The 19,069-nt window shown below is 25.9% G+C and overlaps 1 protein-coding gene across 3 annotated transcripts; it reads right to left on the minus strand.

The window, feature by feature from the left end:
• Positions 1-3,367: 3,367 nt before the first annotated feature.
• On the minus strand, positions 3,368-11,126 carry LOC126910569 (sialin-like). Of its 3 annotated transcripts, XM_050693228.1 has the most exons (12): positions 11,019-11,126; positions 10,751-10,930; positions 10,446-10,494; positions 10,176-10,384; positions 9,828-10,061; positions 9,666-9,750; positions 9,271-9,494; positions 6,936-7,082; positions 6,200-6,332; positions 5,983-6,138; positions 3,778-3,863; positions 3,368-3,712 (listed from the first exon to the last, which is right to left on the minus strand). In XM_050693228.1, the coding sequence occupies exons 3-12, from the start codon at positions 10,450-10,452 to the stop codon at positions 3,515-3,517; spliced, it is 1,479 nt and encodes a 492-aa protein (XP_050549185.1). In that variant the 5' UTR covers positions 10,453-10,494; positions 10,751-10,930; positions 11,019-11,126; the 3' UTR covers positions 3,368-3,514. The 3 variants fall into 3 exon arrangements, with proteins under 3 accessions (XP_050549185.1, XP_050549186.1, XP_050549184.1); XM_050693229.1 differs by having other exon boundaries at positions 10,203-10,384; positions 10,751-11,118; XM_050693227.1 differs by having other exon boundaries at positions 10,751-11,115.
• Between the last annotated feature and the right edge of the window lie 7,943 nt (positions 11,127-19,069).

Below are 19,069 nucleotides of genomic sequence, written 5' to 3' on the forward strand. Positions count from 1 at the left end.
CCACTAAAAAATGTCTTTTGTTCGCTGGTTCGCCCTATCTTTGAGTATTGTTCGGTGTTATGGGATCCTTATACAGCTACTTACTCTATGATGCTTGAAAGAGTGCAGCGTAAATTTTTACGCTTTGCGGCTCATATCCTTAATATCCCCCATCCACCTCATGACTTAACTCCTATTCAAAATTTCTTACAACTTCCTTCCTTATCTGCTAGAAGACATGACTCTAATATCCGTTTCCTTTCTAAACTCTCAGCTGGCTTGATTGATTCTCCTGTCCTACTTTCTAAATTGAACTTTCGGGTACCTGCTCATTCAACTCGCTATACTGCCCCTTTCCTCATTCCTCATTCATCTTCTAATTATATTTTTCATTCCGCTCTCCCACGTTTAATGCGCATTGCAAATAATAACCCTGATTTTTTCATTCTTTTCATTTTTAATGTAGTCATTTAGCCTTTCTATTTAATATTTAAATTTTTCTTTTTCTCTTTGTCAAGCTTAAGTTTATTAATGTTTCATTTTTCGTTATTAGATAATTTTAAGTTGTCCAGTTAACTGTTTAATATGTATTGTATATTTTGGGCTATTGCCTGTATAATTTATAATAAATAAATAAATTCTGTCAGTAATAACACAAATTTTGCCTCGTATGTATTTATATAAATACTCACTAACATTTTCTAGAACAAAAAATCATTTTGTGTGTAATTAAAAGGAATACATTTTATATATATTTCAATATAAGTTAAAAACCTTTATTAAAAAACTAAAAACTAGGTAATTACGAAGAAATCAATATTAAGTGAAATTGTTATTCTTACTATTTTCTGCCAACATTCATATACTATATCGTCCAATGAAAACCTATTGGAGAATGCAAAACTAGAGCAATTAAAAATGGCAATACAAATCAGGGCGTATAAATATTATTATTTATTAACATGTGACTTACGTAGAAGCATTAATGGAGTATTCAGATATAAACGAGAGCCCCAGAAATGAGAAATACCTTGACATGTATCAAAACTTTTAAACTTTTAAATGTAAAATAGATGATTCTCTAATAAAAAACAATTAGAATTTTTTACGAATAGTCAATTGAAAGCAAATATTTTTGGATTAGATAATCATTTTAATAATTTGGAGCTTAAAATTAAAAATTATTTTGTTTACAATAAATTTGAGTTTGTATATGATAATAAAGAAGAAACTAAAATAATTGTGAAAAATAACAATTTAGAAAATATATTATATAATGAGTTTTTAGAAAAAAAAGAACTAGAAGATAGAATAGAAAATCATTCATTTTTCAATAGCGTAAAAAGTATTGAACTTCAAAAATTGTTTATTACTACTCCAATAATGACACCAGAGGACTTTCATACTGCTGCGAATATTATCGCAAAAGACATAACTGAAGAATTCGAGTGTGTAAATGAACAGCCATAAATACAATAATTTGAAATCATTTAACTACTAAGAATTTTTATCTTTATAAATAAGTTGGTCCCTTTCAAGAAATCGACATCTTTTCACATGAATACTTTTTGTACAAGTCAATTAAGTGAAATATCTTAAATTTGTCTATATTTCTAAAATGAATAATCTATGGTAACTTTATTAAATAAGCACAATAAAGAATATAATTTGTTGTTATTTTATTAAATTTTATTTTACATCTTTTTCGACTTCATCTTACATTTATATCTAATACGTAATTTATTGACTATAAATAATGAATAACTAAAAAAAAAAAAAAATTTTAGGGGATAATTGTACTGAATATCGGAATAACGTTTAACTCCTAAGAACTGAATAATATGAGTAATGTAGTATGTATAGTATATAGTTTCAATTTATTCGCTTTCAGTAATATCATTTTAAGTTTATCAATATTACAGTATTTTATACTGTAATATATTACAGTATTTTGGATACATTTTAGTTGTAGTGAATCTATAAATTTATTTATAATAGATGTTGTCCTCCAAACAAAACAATTAGTTTGAGTAACTTTAGCAACTTGTAATTGACGTAATCATTGTTTTTAATACGAAATAAATAGTAGTGACCTAATAAATATGTTGAATAAACACATTTTATTTTTTGAGAATATACATGAGTATATTATATAAGCAATTAATCATAAAAAAAAAAAATTGTATCTGTGCAATTATTATTTCGAGTTATTATTTAAAATACCTATTTACTGCTTGCAAGAAAATTTTAAACATGGAAAAAAAATTTTTAACGAGAATAAATATTGTTTTACTTTTAAAACATGGGGTGTTTATTTTTTAAATCCTCTGATTATTTTAAATATATTTTTAATATTGTTATGAACATGACGTTACGAAAAACAAAAACCTCTTATTCAAACTATGTACCACAAAGAATCGTCCGAACGCCTTCAACAGAAGTAGTCACGCCGGCCGGTTCAGGAGAACCTAAGACGCTGGTTTAAGCCAGCGATTTAGGGACTCTTATACGTGTTTTCTATGTTTCTGCCAGTTATTAAGCTCTAACTTTCGCAAATTCCACGTAGTACAATGGACCCGACTCTTTATTTTTGGAAATATAAAAGTCACATAAAGCCATGTCTGGTGAATATGGAGGCGGGGAATCATTATAGTATTGTTTTTGGCCAAAAATTCACGAACAAGCAATGAAGGGTAATCAAGTGCATTATCGTGGTGCAAAAGCCATGAATTTTTTTGCCACAATCCAGGTATTTTTTTGGATTGCTTCACACAAACGGCGTTAAACTTGTAGGTAGTATTCCTTATTGACCGTTTCACCAGGACGTGGCAAGAATTCATGATACACCATGGCATTAAAATCGATTATAAATTATTTATATATGCTTTATATCAAAAAGCCAGTGTAACACCTAAGAATAGGTTTAATAAATAGATTTTTATTTAATATTAAGAGTAATTTTTTTTCAACTCATTTATTGAACATTTTCCGAAAAATATGACAACTTTTAATGTGTATTAAACTAAAGTTTTTGTAGCAAATTATAATATAAAAATCAAATTATCCGTTAAATTGTTTTACTATGAAAAATCAGCCGTCAAAGTACTAAGATTTTTAATTTTTACAAAAAAAAAATTACTTTATTTTTAATTTCTCAAAATGTTTAGAGGTGTCTGACAATTTAAAAACTTTATGAAATAAAAAATTAATAAACGTACTTTATAATTAAAAAAAAAGTAATTTTTCCGACGATTTGCTTTATAAAGTAATGTCATATATATAAAATTGAGTGCGTTAGGCTAAATAATATTGTAATAGAAAATTATAAATTTGTTCCAAGCATTAATAGGGTATATTTTTAGTACTACACTAAAGTACTCACAGTACATATATGTATACCATTTATTTATGAGTATAAGATGTAACAAACTAGGTCAAAAACAAAATCCAATCAAATAAGCATCACTCATTTGAATTATATAAATAAGTTACAAAGAGTAACAATAATAATTCGACGTTTAAGAACCAATAAAGATCAATTATTTGTACTATTTTGATCATTGCTATTCGTTTTTTTCTTAATATCGTTCATTTCTTTTTCAATGTCATCTGAATCATACTTGTTATTCCATTTTTGAACTTCTGAATTTGCAAAAAGAATGTATAATAATCCAGTTGAACAACAAATTGCTGATGATATATAAAAAACTTTACTCCACTGGCCTAAAGTTTGCTGGAAAAAAAAATATATGTTATAGCTTAAACATTAAGGAATCCATTTTTTCGTTAATTATTTACCTGATGATAAGTGAATAATCCAATTATTATGGGCGATACAAAGCCGGCGAATACACCAAAGGTACTGGTCAAACCTAAGATTATACCTAAAAAGAATAGTTGTCATGTGCAATTTTAGGAAGTTTGAAAATAGCTTCTGAAAAGTATTAATTTAAATAATAATAATAAAAATATATTGAAATATTAATTAAATTGATTATACATACAGAGTAATTCTTTTGAATTTAGGTACAAATCGTATTGACGTATATTTGTAACGCATATAAAACCTGAGTTACATACCAACTGTATGTATTAAAATGTATGTAATTCATATTTATTCATTTTGAAAAATGTTATTAACGCATTAATTATTTTTGTATGAAGAGTGTTTATGAAAATGGTTATTTTTAATTTTTTAAATATTTTAAAATTTTAAAAATTATTTTTATTTTTTATTATTAAAAACAAATAATAAAAAAATATGATTTTAATGTAATTTAAGAACGCATAAATTATTTTTAAAAAAATTATAACGAAATTTTGATTGTATCAAAAGTTGTAGGTGTTTCTGTTTCATTCTGTATATTTATCCCTATACTATTGTATATTTAGTAATTTAAAAAAAAATCAAATCTATAATTGAATCAGTCATTTCAAAAAAGGATATAAGTGACCGATTTTTTAATAATGACTTTTTGTCAAATTAGATAATTATACACCTAGTTACGCATTCTGTGTAAAAACTTAATTTGTCAGACTCATATTTAGTACAAACATTTACTACAAGAAACTAGAACCACAAGACATTGACTTGTGTAGTTTTTGCAGTTACTCAAATATCTCACTGTTAGCAATGATTATTTTATATCATATGTTTTTTTTATCAACACCATCATAATAAAATAATAATATCATAAGTTTTAAATTTGATTGAATAAAAATATCTCATCAAACGAGTCAGAAAGTGATCATGAACCCAAAAAAATAGGTCATGCAATATTTCAAATTACAACCGAAATGTTATCAGACAGCTTAAAGTCAAAAGCATTGAACATACTAACTGGAGTGGAAAAATAGTACATAGTAGAAAAACATTCCAAAATTACACGTAAGTTATTTTATAAATGTATCGATATCAGAGCTCCTACAATTGTTCTATACTTAATTCTTAAAATAATGCAGGTTTAAGAATGTCTATTTCGCTTAATTTTAAAATGAAGATTATCAATTCTGCTTTGGTGCACTCAATAAACTTTTGATCAAAATTATTTAAAGTTATGTTGCTTTTTGCCAAGTTAAGATTTGTTTTTTTTTTAATATTATTATTTTATATTAAAAAATTATTTCAGTTTATATCATAATATTATAAATTTTCTGTGTTCATCTATTAAATTTTATTTCTTGATTTAGATTTTTTATTATAAATTTCTATTTTCTGCAAAAACAATACAAGTCAAATATGTTTTATATTAATTTAATGCATTTTGATAAAAGTTAAAGTATTTTAAACTATGGATTATGAATATCATATACCTTAAAAATAAATTAGTAAATAGGTGTAAGTGTAAAAAAATTAAGTTTCTGGAGTAATTCATTTTTTTTGGTTCCGGTAAAATAAAAATTTTAAACGACTTATGTCGTTTTTGAAAAGCTGATTCAATTATTACCAATTATTAGGTATAATTCTACAAAAACAATACATTAACAATATTTTAGTCAACGACCTTATGCAATACATTGACTGGAACAAAAATTACAGATTTTATAAAAAAATATTTAAAAATTATTAATTGTAACATTAAATTTCGTGTTATACATATTTAATAGTGTAGGTAAGGGACCATAGAGAGAGAATTTCTCTCTAATTGATCGTAATCTCTAAATGAAATGACGAACAAAAGAAAATAGACCTCAAAATTGTCTCGTAAAAGAAATTTATAACTGTAGACCCTTATTATGAAATTATGACTATACCTATACTGCACAGGCCTGTATTTTTCATGATATTTCTGGAATGTAAATTCTCTATACGTTCCAAAAATATCAGAACTATATAAAATGTTGGTATTTTTTATCAAGAATTAAAAAGCTTCAACGCAAAAAGTCTTGTTTAATTTTTAAGATAATTGAATTATAATAAATGTACTATTATGTAAAAGTTTGTTTTTTATTAAAGAAAAACATAATTGAATTATTTGGAATTCTAAAATTTACAAAACTAACCAGCATAATTCGGGGCTAGATCTACACTGCCTGCTAGCACACCAGAAGCTGAACAGCCATTTACAATTGCTGTTAAGGTTACCATTGTGATAGAAGCTATTGCATTACATCCACAAAAACTAATTCCTAAAATAAGCAATCCTTGAAGAATATTACCTGAAATATTTTATAATTTCACTAATTTTTAAAGCGATTAAAGAACAAAATTTCTTCTTACAAAAGAATGTAGATAATTTGCGTACATTTGTCACAGACATAGTTTTGGATTTTATTAAATGATCACAAAAAGTACTAAAACCAAATGCAAATATCCATCGATTTATGTAAGGTAAACCTGCCCAAAATCCAGTCTAAAAATAGTTATTTCTTTTAAAAATTAGTTTTATAAAAAGTACTATTTGCAAGTACTGATTAAATGCTCATTTTCCCCATTTATCAATTACTCAAAGAAATGTAATAATTTTAATTACAAAAACGTTCAACTATTAAAATTATTGCAAAATAATTTGCAAAACAGAACTAACCGTTAAAAATGATTTTCATAAAATATTAGTTGATGATTTATTAAAATATAAATTGTAATCTATACTTTTTTATGAAAAATTTAAAATTATTTAACGAATAAATGGGACATTGGTATACTTCATAAATCACACTGTATAAGAGAGTAAATATAATTTTATCTGTAACACTTTATTATTTGTTAGTTTAATTAAAAAAGAGATAAGAAGTAGTGAATTTTTTTCTAATGATGAAATACAGAATCTGAGATGGTGGTATTCTATGGGTATTGGTCCCCACAAAAAATGAAAATGACATATTAGTTTATATAGAAATATATTTAAAGGGAGAAAAATTAATTTCTTTAAATATTTTATTCAATTTACACCTATTTTAAATATTATCTCTTACAAAACTATTCAAAAAGCAAACAAATAACTCTACATAAATACCTGTTTTACACTTAAACCTAAAACAAAATTGAAATACGTTGGAGCTTGTGTTGATATTGTAAAAAGTCCCCACATTCCTCCATTACTTGTTAGTACGTTCAATATAAGAGGTTTTGATGAAAGTAATGATTTCCAAGGTATTGGTAGCTACATTTAAAATACATATAATTAAAATACTGTAAGTAGTTTAGATATAAATAAAAAATATACTCTTTGAACGTTATATATAATATAAATAATTTAATTTTTATAAATTTAACGTTAATAATTTTCAATTTTATTTTGAAAGTATGCAACAATAATTTAAAAGAAAACAGTTAAAAGGTAAACTGGTGAGAAATTTGGGTCAGGAAATTAATGTTTTAACAACTTTCATTTACTACTAGAGTCCACGACTTTTATTATTCGATTGCTTTGTCTTTAATTACAAAGTTTTAGCATTTGTAACATTGTTAATAGGGGACAAAATAAAATTTGCCCTTATAAAAATGTCCAATTATAATTATGGAATAAAAATGTGTTACATATATATTTAATTATATGTGTTTTCTTAAATAATAAATAATAATTTCCATTTTAATTATTATCTCCTATGTTATTTTCAAATATCTTATTTTCCCTCCTAGATATAATATTGTGTTTATATCAGAATTATGAATTTTATAAGTTAATAAAATAGATTTCAAATAGAAATTTTACTGAATTCGAGGAAATTTTAATCATTTTAAAAAACTTAAATGAGTTTTCAATTTTGAACACGTATATACAGGGGGTGGACAAAATAATATGAACACCATGCAATATAGTTACATATTGTTGCAAGTTGGCTACACTGTATAATTTTTGGATAACATGGCGTAAAATTAGTATATTATTACAATATAGTAGTTATTTATAACATATTAGTGTATAACACAGGTTATACTACGAACGTTAAAATAAATTTAAAATAAAATGCGTGACCTCTCGGACTTCCAAAGAGGGCAAATAGTGGGTGCTCGATTAGCGGGAGCGTCTGTAACGGAGACATCTAAACTGTTGAACGTGTCAAGAGGGACAGTATCCACAGTAATGACAGCATACACGAAATACGGAAAAACATCATCGGCGAAAAGTAATAGTGGGCGAAATCCAAAGTTGACTGACAGGGACCGACGAACATTAAAACGGATTGTGACAAGACAACATAAAACTACCGCGGCTAAAGTTACAGCAGAACTTAACGCTCATTTGGATAATACTGAATCTATTCCGCGAAGGATTGAAGCGGTTTTAAAAGCAAATGGATTTAAATGAATTAATAAGCAACATCTTATTAATAAATAAATATTGAGTATATGTCAGGTGTTCATATTATTTTGTCCACCCCCTGTATATAATTAAAACTTAATTTAAAATAGTCAGTTGAAGCAAAATTAGGCGTATGAATTTGTTTTATCCCACTAATAAAATATTATCATTTATAATTAAGTTAATTCTAAAAATATCATTTTTGTTACTTAAACTACATAATATTTGTGATTAAATGATGTTTATTTTATATTTTTAACTCGATTATGTCGTAAGTTATGAATATTCAAATCTTAATGTTCCCGTTTTTCAACTATTACACCCTACTTAATAGTACGCTACCCACAAAACTATAATCTATATTTTATTACATCAGTGCTTATTTCAATAAGTATTACTTAAACTTACATAAATAAATTTTTCAAAGCTAATTTATATTAATTTGAAAAACTTCCAAACATCAATATTTTGTTTTAAACTGCTGAAATTTACTATGTATTTACATAAATTTACTTGGAAGCTTTATAAAATTTAATAATGGAATAATATATTTACTATAAATCGAGGCCTTCAGTTCTGAATTAATCTGATACCTGTATATTAATAATAACTAATAAAATCTCAAAATCTAAAACCAAAAAATACTAAAAATTTCAAAGCCATTATTGTAAAAACCGAATTAATTAAACTAATACCCACAGAAAACAAATTGACTGTATGGCACTACTTCAAAGTATAGTATTTCATGGTAATAAGTAAAAAATGTATTTTACAAATATTAAGGTTTAATTAAATTGGATAATATTCAAATTTCTTTATTTTTTAATTTTTTCAATGAAAAAAAATTAAATCATAAGTCTTTATTTATCTTCAGTGATTAGCTGCAACCCCCATAAAATATTAATAATTCGTATTATGCTTATTCGCACATTTATATTCTAAAAATAATATAACATAATTAAACAGGTGAATTGCGTTTAACTTAGCGCTGATACTGAAATAGAAATAGTCATTAGCTTTTAAACATTAGAGCTAATATGCTTACTGGTTTTGAAGATTTAATTTGTTTTCCAATACTGCTTTCTATGTAAGATTTTTCTTCTTCGGTAATTGTTGGATGTACAGCAGGAGATTCATATACAAAATATGTCCAACAAATGTACCAAAGTAAGCCAATAGCTCCAGTTAAATAAAATACAATTTCCCAATTATATAAATCAATGAGATATCCGCACGTCATGTAAATTACGGCTGTACCAACCGAATTTCCTACATATATAATTAGTAAATACAATTTTGTTTATTTATAGTTCATGTTTTAAAAATGCTTGATGTATTCTATCAAAGACATTAATGACTGTTTATTATATTTAACGATTTCTAGCTAATGACAGTTAAAGGTAAAATACTTAAACACTTAAATTTTGCATATTTTTTTACCTATATAAGCTGAAACAAACCAACTTCGTTCATGTTTTGGTATCCATTTAGCTGTCATCGTATGCATCGCAGGCCATGTACTTCCCTAAGTCATAAAGCGAATACTATTTTCAAATATTGAAGTATTCCTAATTATCAAATGATGAACACTCTGATACATACCGCTATAAACCCTTGAATCAATCTTATGCCAGTTAATGCTTTGTAACTAATTTTTGCGGAAGCTGGTATTGCAAAAGACAATATTGCTGCGAGGCCGTTACATAATCCAAAAACGTATTTTCCTCCATAGTGCTGTGCTAAGATTCCTCCGGGTATTGGCATTATCATGTGCAACATAAAAAAAGCACCGAGAACGATACTTTGTTGATGTTCGTCCCATTCGAACTTGTCATCCTATTAAAACAAATTAAATAATTTGTTTCATTAAACAAAACACGATTAAACTTATTATTATATGTCTTCAGTTATATAATATTTTTTGAAACATTGATTTTATAATGTACTAACATCATTACTTTTCGTTGGTAGAATTACTTGAGAATTATTGTTGTTTGATTCGATGATTGTATTATGTTGAAAACATTCACTTATAAGAGTAACATTGGAAGCTTTGACTGGGTGCTTAATCATTGAAACGATGGCTATATTTATATTCATTCGATAAACGGAATTTAGAGCAAAGCCCCAAAAAGTCATGTACCATAAAACAGTTCTCTCTACAACGAGTTAAATATTATAGCAAATATTTTTACTGTTATTTAGCTTAGTATCACTTACTCTCCATGTATTATTCACAATTATTCTAACGTTTAGAAATAAATGTTACCTAAAAACACATGTAAGACAAAAATGAGTAGATAAAGAACTGTTTAAATAGTCAATTGCAATTTTTTATCATAAAATTATATTCAATAATTATGACGTATATATAGTGTTTTCAATATATATACAATGGTATATTAAACTTTAATTATATAACAAAGTATGTTAATAAATCATTTTGTAAATAATGCATTATAAAATAAAATATAATAAACAATAATTAATTTACATTTTTTGTGGGTAAAAATTGTAGCAATTACCTTTTTTTATCATTCATTACAGCCCGACCCATCTTAAATTTCAAATAATTGTTAATGTGTTTTTTGCAAAAAAAAATTATTTATGAGATATTCAACAATTTGCAATTACAAAAATTGTTTTATTACTCTCCAACTTTTATTTTTTAATTTCGACGCGAAGCTGAAAAGATATTTGTAGCACTAAAACATGATTTTCACTATAAATAATTATTTCATGTAGTTAGTTGATGTATTAAGTACAAAATTGAAACTATTATAACAGTTGTACCCGTGTAATTATACGCAAAGTTCATTCATGTTTTTTAAACTCCACTCTCACAGAAAATAAACTATTCTATAGGTCAGTTGTAAAAAGACTGTAAATATTAATCCAATTAAATTTAAGTACACATTAGTACTCAATATCAAACTTATAAGTGTTTGTATTGTACTTTGTAATAGTATATGACCATCTTATCAGTGGTCAAGATCATTTGGCCTTTATATTCAAGAACAATATTTCATTAATGTCAGATTAAATTTTACAGATTTAACTTTATTGCTTCATCTATAATTACTTTTATTTGTGTTGTAAAATTTAAAAAATATATAATTTATTCACTTAAAGATTGCTACAATTTAATTTAAAAAAATACTTAAACTTAATTATAATTTAGTCAATTTTGTGACCGTTATCCAAGTGATAATTTTTTTAAGTTTAGAAACTCTTAAAATAAATAAAAATATTTGATTTATATGTTTTAACTATCATAAAATATTGATATATTGTATTCTAACATTTATTGAAAAGATTTTTACACTTTGAAGTATATAAAATATAAAATTGATACTGTGAACCTTGATTACTTATCATTTATTAAAAAACTAAAAGATACCAAAACTAATTATCAAAATATCATTGATTTTATTTCTAAGTATCGAGGAACAAAAACATATACATTAGAGAAAATTTATATATATATACAGAGTGATTCATTAAGGGATATTAAAGATACTCATTTTCTCGGATACAATTAAAATTTTAAAATTTTTGTTATGAAAAAATTTGTTTGATTTAAAGAATTCTACAATACGTAGTTAAATCATTTTATTTTTTCACCATTTCAGGTTTAATAACCTTAACATTATTTTTTTTTTTTTATGAGAATGAACCCCTATTTTACCTAGATAATTTGGAAAAATGTACAGTCTTATTCTTATGATTTTTTTTTTATCTGATCAGTCGTCTGTTTCAGCGTGTTAGAGTTTAGTTTTTTTAAACCAAATTTCTATCATTATTCTACTGTTTTGTAGACAAAATGATAAAAGTCATTAATATCTAGTAATAGACGCATACAAGTTTACATTATTGAATGATCAAAGTGAAAAAAATTTTTGATAACTACTATAAAAATATTTTATGGCCCATTGAAACAAATCAATGTTCACTCCAGTAATAATTAGTAATAATAATTATAAAATAGTAATGAATTTCTATTTTGAATCCAATCTTTAAACAATTTAAAAAGATGAACAAAATTTTAAAAATTACAAAAACAAAATTGTTTGTAAAATTTTTTTATCATATTATCAAGATAAAAAAAGGAATTATCATTTAAGAAAATTTATGTTAAGGTTTCGCACTCCTAAAGGTATGAAAAAAAATTATTTAACTACATATTATTGTACAACTTTTTGAATCAAACAATATATTTCTTTAGAAAAATTTTTAATTTTCAATGGATTCTGTGAAAATTAAAGTCATATTCTTAATCTTTCACTCTGTATATAACCTTCTTTTTACTATCAATTGTTATCATAAGAACATAAGTAGGTTATATGGTACCAACACTACAAAATAAATATAATAGGTCATATAATAAATTATATGACCTATTATATTATTATATCATTATTATAAATATAATTAGTCACTTCATTACGGCAATAATGGTATGTTGCTCATATCGAAATACTTAACAAATAAAACAGTAGCTTAAAAAGTTCTATTCTATTAATATTTTACTTTTCCTATAAGAATAATTACTTTTATATACAAGATATTTTTTAAGATTTGGTTATAAATTTAACTAAATTAAAAAAATGATTAAAAATATACAGACTGGTCCACGATGTTTTGACATATCTAATAATTTTTGATCTACAAAATATGTTATATAACTTAATAATCATCAAAATTTACTAAAAACATTAATATTTGATTTTGTTACCAAATTTTTTCTTAAAATCTACTCTACAAAAAGGTTTTCTTGAATTTTTTTTTACATATTTCGTAAATTAAAAGAAAAAAATCCAGCTCAGGGGGGTCGCGGCACAGTGGTGACGTGGCATAGTTGGATCAAGTATAATGATACCTGACAGTGATTAAAATCACTATCAAAATAAAACGCTTCGATGAAAATCTTTAGATAGTGTTTAATTTTAGTAATAAAGTAAATTACATTAGCTTTAATTTAAGATATATATAAAAGTGTCAGACCTTCTGGAACATTTTCAAAAGTTAAGTTGAAAAAGATAATTTTTTGTGAAAAAGTTGTCATTTTAAATCCCCCCCTGTGGGCAGATAAAGGATCAAATTTACAAAAAAAAATATACCAAATGATAAGTAAAGACATCAAGCATCTATAAAAAAAAAATTATATTGATATGTTCATTTTTGAAAAAGTTACGGCAGTTTTTAGTAAAAAAAATTGGAAAAATTTCGAAAATTAGCGATTTTTAAAATTGTAATTTTTTTAGAGGTTTCCCCCATTTACAGGGAACGAGGGAAAATTTTTAATTTTTAAGGGTAATGTCTTCGACTAGATACGATTTGTGATCTAATCGATTTGTGTATAATTAAAATATTAAAGTGTCAATTAAGTATCCTAACCCTAAAAGTATAATAATAATTAAATATTAGTAATGCAAAATATGTAGTAGATCAAAAATGATTAAATATATCAAAACATCGTAGACCACATTTTAGAGATTTGTGGAGAATAAATTTAATTTTCATCTCTTGAAAAATAAGTCATGCACGCACAATATTTGTTTATGTTGTGAATCAAACCACATTTGTGTAATATTTAATATTTAATTATTAAATATAATTATAGGTACAAATTTAATCCATAAAAACAAGTTTAGTTGTTAATATGATTTATAAAACTAATTGTAGCGAAGAGTTTAAATGTTAAAATTTTATATCCAATAACGTAACAGATTGCGACTATCATTTATATTACAAACTATAGTTTCTTATTAATAAATAAATTAAAACTATAAAAATTAATATATATTGAAAATTAAATTATAAGATATATATATTTTTTATTTGGAGTCGAACAATCTGTAATAAGTTTAATTACAATAAACACAAATCATGTTTATGTTAAGCAAATATAAAAAGCAATATACTGTATATATATATATATATATATATAGAGAGAGAGAGAGAGAGAGAGAGAGAGAGAGAGACAGTAGGCTTGATAGAAGAGGCCAACCAGTACTGGTACTTCATGACGTGTGAAAATTTGGATAGTCAATTAATAGATCGCGTCACTAAGTTCTCTTAAGACGCCTTCTAGGGTCATCAAGGATAAAGTTAACGGATACATCAGAAGGTATTGATGGTTTAATGTTTTGAAGTCTAAAGGTTTGTAGAATGTTTTAGCAATATTTTGGATTGTTAGGATGGAGGGATCATTGTGGAGGGTACATTGGAGATGTAAAATGAGGCTTTTGTTATTTGTCGGAGACATTTGTTTTGGAAGGTTTGTATTTTATTGATGTTGAATGATATGGTGGGTCCCAAAAGCTGGATGTCATATGTCCATATTGGTTCAATAAGTAAATTGTATATAAGAAGTTTATTTTTGAGATTGATGTATTGTGATGTGAAAACGATAAGATATATTAAATTATAAATATATACATTATATATAAAGTACTGGACGTTGATGAATTTCGCTACTCGTTAAGTCCTAAATAACTTAATCATATTATGATAGACTATAATTATTTAATCAATATAATATTATAATTAAGTGTGACTTAGGTATCAAAAACTTAAAAACCAATATTATTAGAATTATAGGTTAGCTTATACAGAAAGTTACTTGATTTAGGGGAAAGCAACTAGGTTAGGTATAGAAGCAAAAATAGAGTATGAAGTATCGTTAACAAATATCTTTTAATATGCAATAATCTCAAATTTTTTATTTTTACCTTGGAGTTAATTATAATTGATATTCATCTGTAATAAGTTAATACAATATTTTTAAAAATTAAAAATTATTCACTTTGCCTGAGTACGCTTTCAATTAATTCTAACAAATTTATCTTATTTGAATCTTAAAATCTAGTAAACATCCCTCTTTTATCTTTTATACGCAAGACAGCTCACTTTCTTAATCTCAATTAAATGAGTTGTTAATTGAAAAATAAATTCATAAAAATGTATTCTATTAAGTATTTTAGAAAAAACAATTATTTTTCTCACCATGAACATTTTTACTAAATTATTAAATTATAGAGAATTGATGACTATCCACATGGCCATTAACTCTTTGGAAGCCTGATGTACATATTGATTTCAGCTTAATTTTAGTATGTTTACAAAATTAATTTATGACATTTAGATTTTGAGTTATTAACATTATAACTTTGCTCGGACTTCCCCAATTTATCATAAATAATTCAATCATTAACATATTTATTTATTTTAATTCTAAAATTCAATTCAGCTTTATCATTGTCAATGCCATAATTTAATTTATATCTGGCTTAGACAAAATTTTGGGGGATAATCGTTTCCGCCAAACCTGTATAAGGTCGTTTTTTCGTTTCCGTCAAACTGATCTTCTACCTATCTACTAAAAAATTTGAGAACCATTTAGCTTTATCCATGGTAGGCAGCTTCTCGTACTAAAATGTTCGGCATTTATTAGTTATAGAATTCAATGTTACGTTCAGGTCTGTATTTATAATTTTTGCGTGGGGTATTAATATTAATGAGCAAAATAAAGTAATTTTTTACAATATTTTTTCCCATCGCCATCAATTGACATTTGCCCTCCTTAACCACTCCCTAAATACAGTCACATTGTTTTAGATAATTACTTATTTTATCACATAAGTACACTTTTATAAACAAAATATGGCGTTTTACCAAAAGGTAAATAAATTATAATAGATAACTGTCTTAAGTATGTATTTATATTTTTGTAATAAATAATAAAAATATAGTTTATAAGAATATATAGTCATCAAAACATTGAAATAAAATTCAAATATTTATTATAAGCTTAAAAAATATCTAATATATGTAATAATATAATAAAAAATAGATCTATGATCTATACGTTTTTCGGTAGTTGTTGGAAACTAATTTGACAAAATCATGTCTGCTAATTTCATTTTTATTAAACTTATCAATTGCCTCTTTTGTTTTATTGAAACGGATTTCAATTTTATTCCGTACGCTTATTGAGATTGCGTTATTAGATCTATATATTTTAATGTAATTATAAGATTGAACGTTTTCTATTAAAATTTTTAAAAATATATTAATAGAAGGACGTGTCTTATAAAATTTTTCATTAAAATGTGAATGGAATGATTCACAATTATTTGTTGTCCGGGCCAATAAGGGGTCCATCAATGCCCAAATTTTTGAAGGATATTTGCTTTTCTCAGAAATATAATTGTCGATTAAGTAATCAGCATACTCAATAAAAGCTGTTCCCTCAGATATTGATGTCATGAAGTCATCAACGAAATTTTCTGGATTTAAAAAAGTTAATCCGAAGGTACCTTTTAACTATTCATTGTGAATATATGTTTTATAAGCATTATTCAAACCTAACTCTTGAAGTTTTCTGTACCAAATCTGGGTTAAGTCAAATCTACAACCAATTATAGTAACTAATGGCCACACAATTAGAGCAGCTTTGTGAATAGAAACTTCGAAATCGGCAATTATATTTTCAGGATACAGTAATAAATTTTTTTCACTACATTTATATTTTATAACCCCAAAAGCTTCTTTACAAGTCTCTATAAATTAATTTTTTTTTTTTTTGCACCTCAACATATTATCCAAGTGGTGCGACACCTGGAAAATAAAAATCAACGAACTAAAATCTACCCACATCACCTTCACCCTTCGTCAAAATGTCTGTCCTAACATAATTCTCAACAACACTATTATTCCACAAGCAAGGGAAGCGAAATACCTGGGCTTGCTATTCGACAGAACGATCACATGGGGTCCTTATCTTAAAAGTAAACGGAAACAGCTGTTTCCGTTTACTTTTAAATACTCGTCTTCATCTAATAAGACCGCTCATCCAACACAATCAGCACATATCCTATCGTCTACTTCTTTACAAATTCCTCCTCCAACCAATATGGTCATTCGGTATCGCGCTCTGGGGTGTTGCAAAGCCGTCTAATATAAGGACAATACAGGCGTTCCAGTCTATTTGTCTCCGTATGATAACCAAAGCACCGTACCACGTCACCAACAACTCCCTCCACGAAGACCTCAAAATAGCAACAGTTAAAAAAACTGCACACATATACTACAAAAGACTACATTCCAAAATGCAATCCCATCCAAACCGTCTCGTTACTCAGCTACATTCAACAATTCTCTTCCGGGCAATCCAAACAGGCGCCTCAAACGCAACTGGTCAAGAGACCTTCTCAATATTATTTAACCCACTTAAAATTAATAATACACAGGTGGCTCTAATGTGAGCTTCCTCCTCACCGCCATATCATTGTCTATTTTATTCCTATTCACATATTTACTTATTGTACATATAGNCACATATTTACTTATTATACATATTGTAAATTTTCTAATAAACGTTCTTAAAAAAAAAAAAAATTATTTTTTAATAAACAAAAAACAAGTGGTACATAGTAATTGTTTAATATCCGTGTATAGTAAATAATTGTACAAAATGTTATGGACAATACTGAAAAGTTCCGTCTACATAATATGTATCAATATATTATATTGATTTGGAATTGCAAAGAAATTTGAGGTATGTATCACAAGAAAAAATAATAATATTTTTCTCATGATCGCTGTGTAATAAAAACTGTTCTCCGCGCGTAGTTAATATTTTTATATTATCAATAATTGCATGTAATTCATTTATAGATTCTGGATTAGTAGGAAAAACAGTCGTCTAGTGCGATAAATAGTTTGGCGAATACATGACACATCCGTTGTCGTAAAATTATTATTACTTAATGTTTGAATTTCCCCTAAAATTATTTTTTGCGGTCTTTGGCAAATATCGTCTACGGCTTTGCGTTTACAAGCGCCTGCTAATTTTGTCTCATAATTAAGGGATCAGAACAAGGGCCATTACATGTATGTTCTATAAGAATATTAAAACTAATTTAAAATAAGGTCAGCTTTAATAAATTGAACTAAATATTTTAAAAATACCTGTTTTATCAAGCTCATTCACGTAAATGGTACCTTTGCATTCTTTTACAAAACAACGCCAACGTATGTTACCCGTTTGTATTGCTTTATATCCAAAACGAAACTTAAAATTATTCAATAAAATCATTTGTTGGCCCCGCTTACTTCTGATATATTCAAATGACATTTTAATTAAAAAAGTAAAATAAAAAAGAACGGATGGCAAAATATTTATCGATATACCGATCAATACATTGCTATCTAACTAACAATAATAGAATAGGAAAATGTTCGATTAAATAAAAAGTAGATAATTATTATCGGGTTATTTTGGCAAATATTTTAACTAGTGGTTCTCAAGCTTCTATTTGTAGACAGGTATAAACTATTTGTTTGGCGGAAACGAAAAACCGACCTAATTCAGATTTGGCGGAAACGATACGGTCAATTTTGGCGGAAATGATAATCTTTTATTATCGTTAAATTTACGTTTCCGATTGATTTTCTACCTGACATTCTATTAAAAAATTGAGAACTATTTAACTTTATCCATAGGTCACTACGAAGCAGTGACAGTTTTAGCAACTGCCCGTGCCAAAATTTTTGGCATTTATTTTTGTCCCCATTAATCATGCCCTAAATACGGCCCTGGTGACGTCATTTTGAATAATTTTTTTATTATTTTGGCAAATATATTAACTAGCGGTTTTCAAATTTCTATTTGTAGACAGATATAAACTATCACTCAGCAAAAAAGTGAACGCCCAAAATTTTAAACGGCTATTTTATAATATTTTGGTAAAAAAAATATCCAATTTTCTAAGCTACTAAAAATCCTTGCTGCCTTTTAAAAAATCATTTTGAAAATGAACATTTGAACATTAAACCAG

The sequence above is a fragment of the Daktulosphaira vitifoliae genome, unplaced genomic scaffold, assembly GCF_025091365.1.
Source record: "Daktulosphaira vitifoliae isolate Bord-2020 unplaced genomic scaffold, ASM2509136v1 Scaffold_1, whole genome shotgun sequence".
Taxonomy (NCBI): Eukaryota; Metazoa; Arthropoda; class Insecta; order Hemiptera; family Phylloxeridae; genus Daktulosphaira; species Daktulosphaira vitifoliae.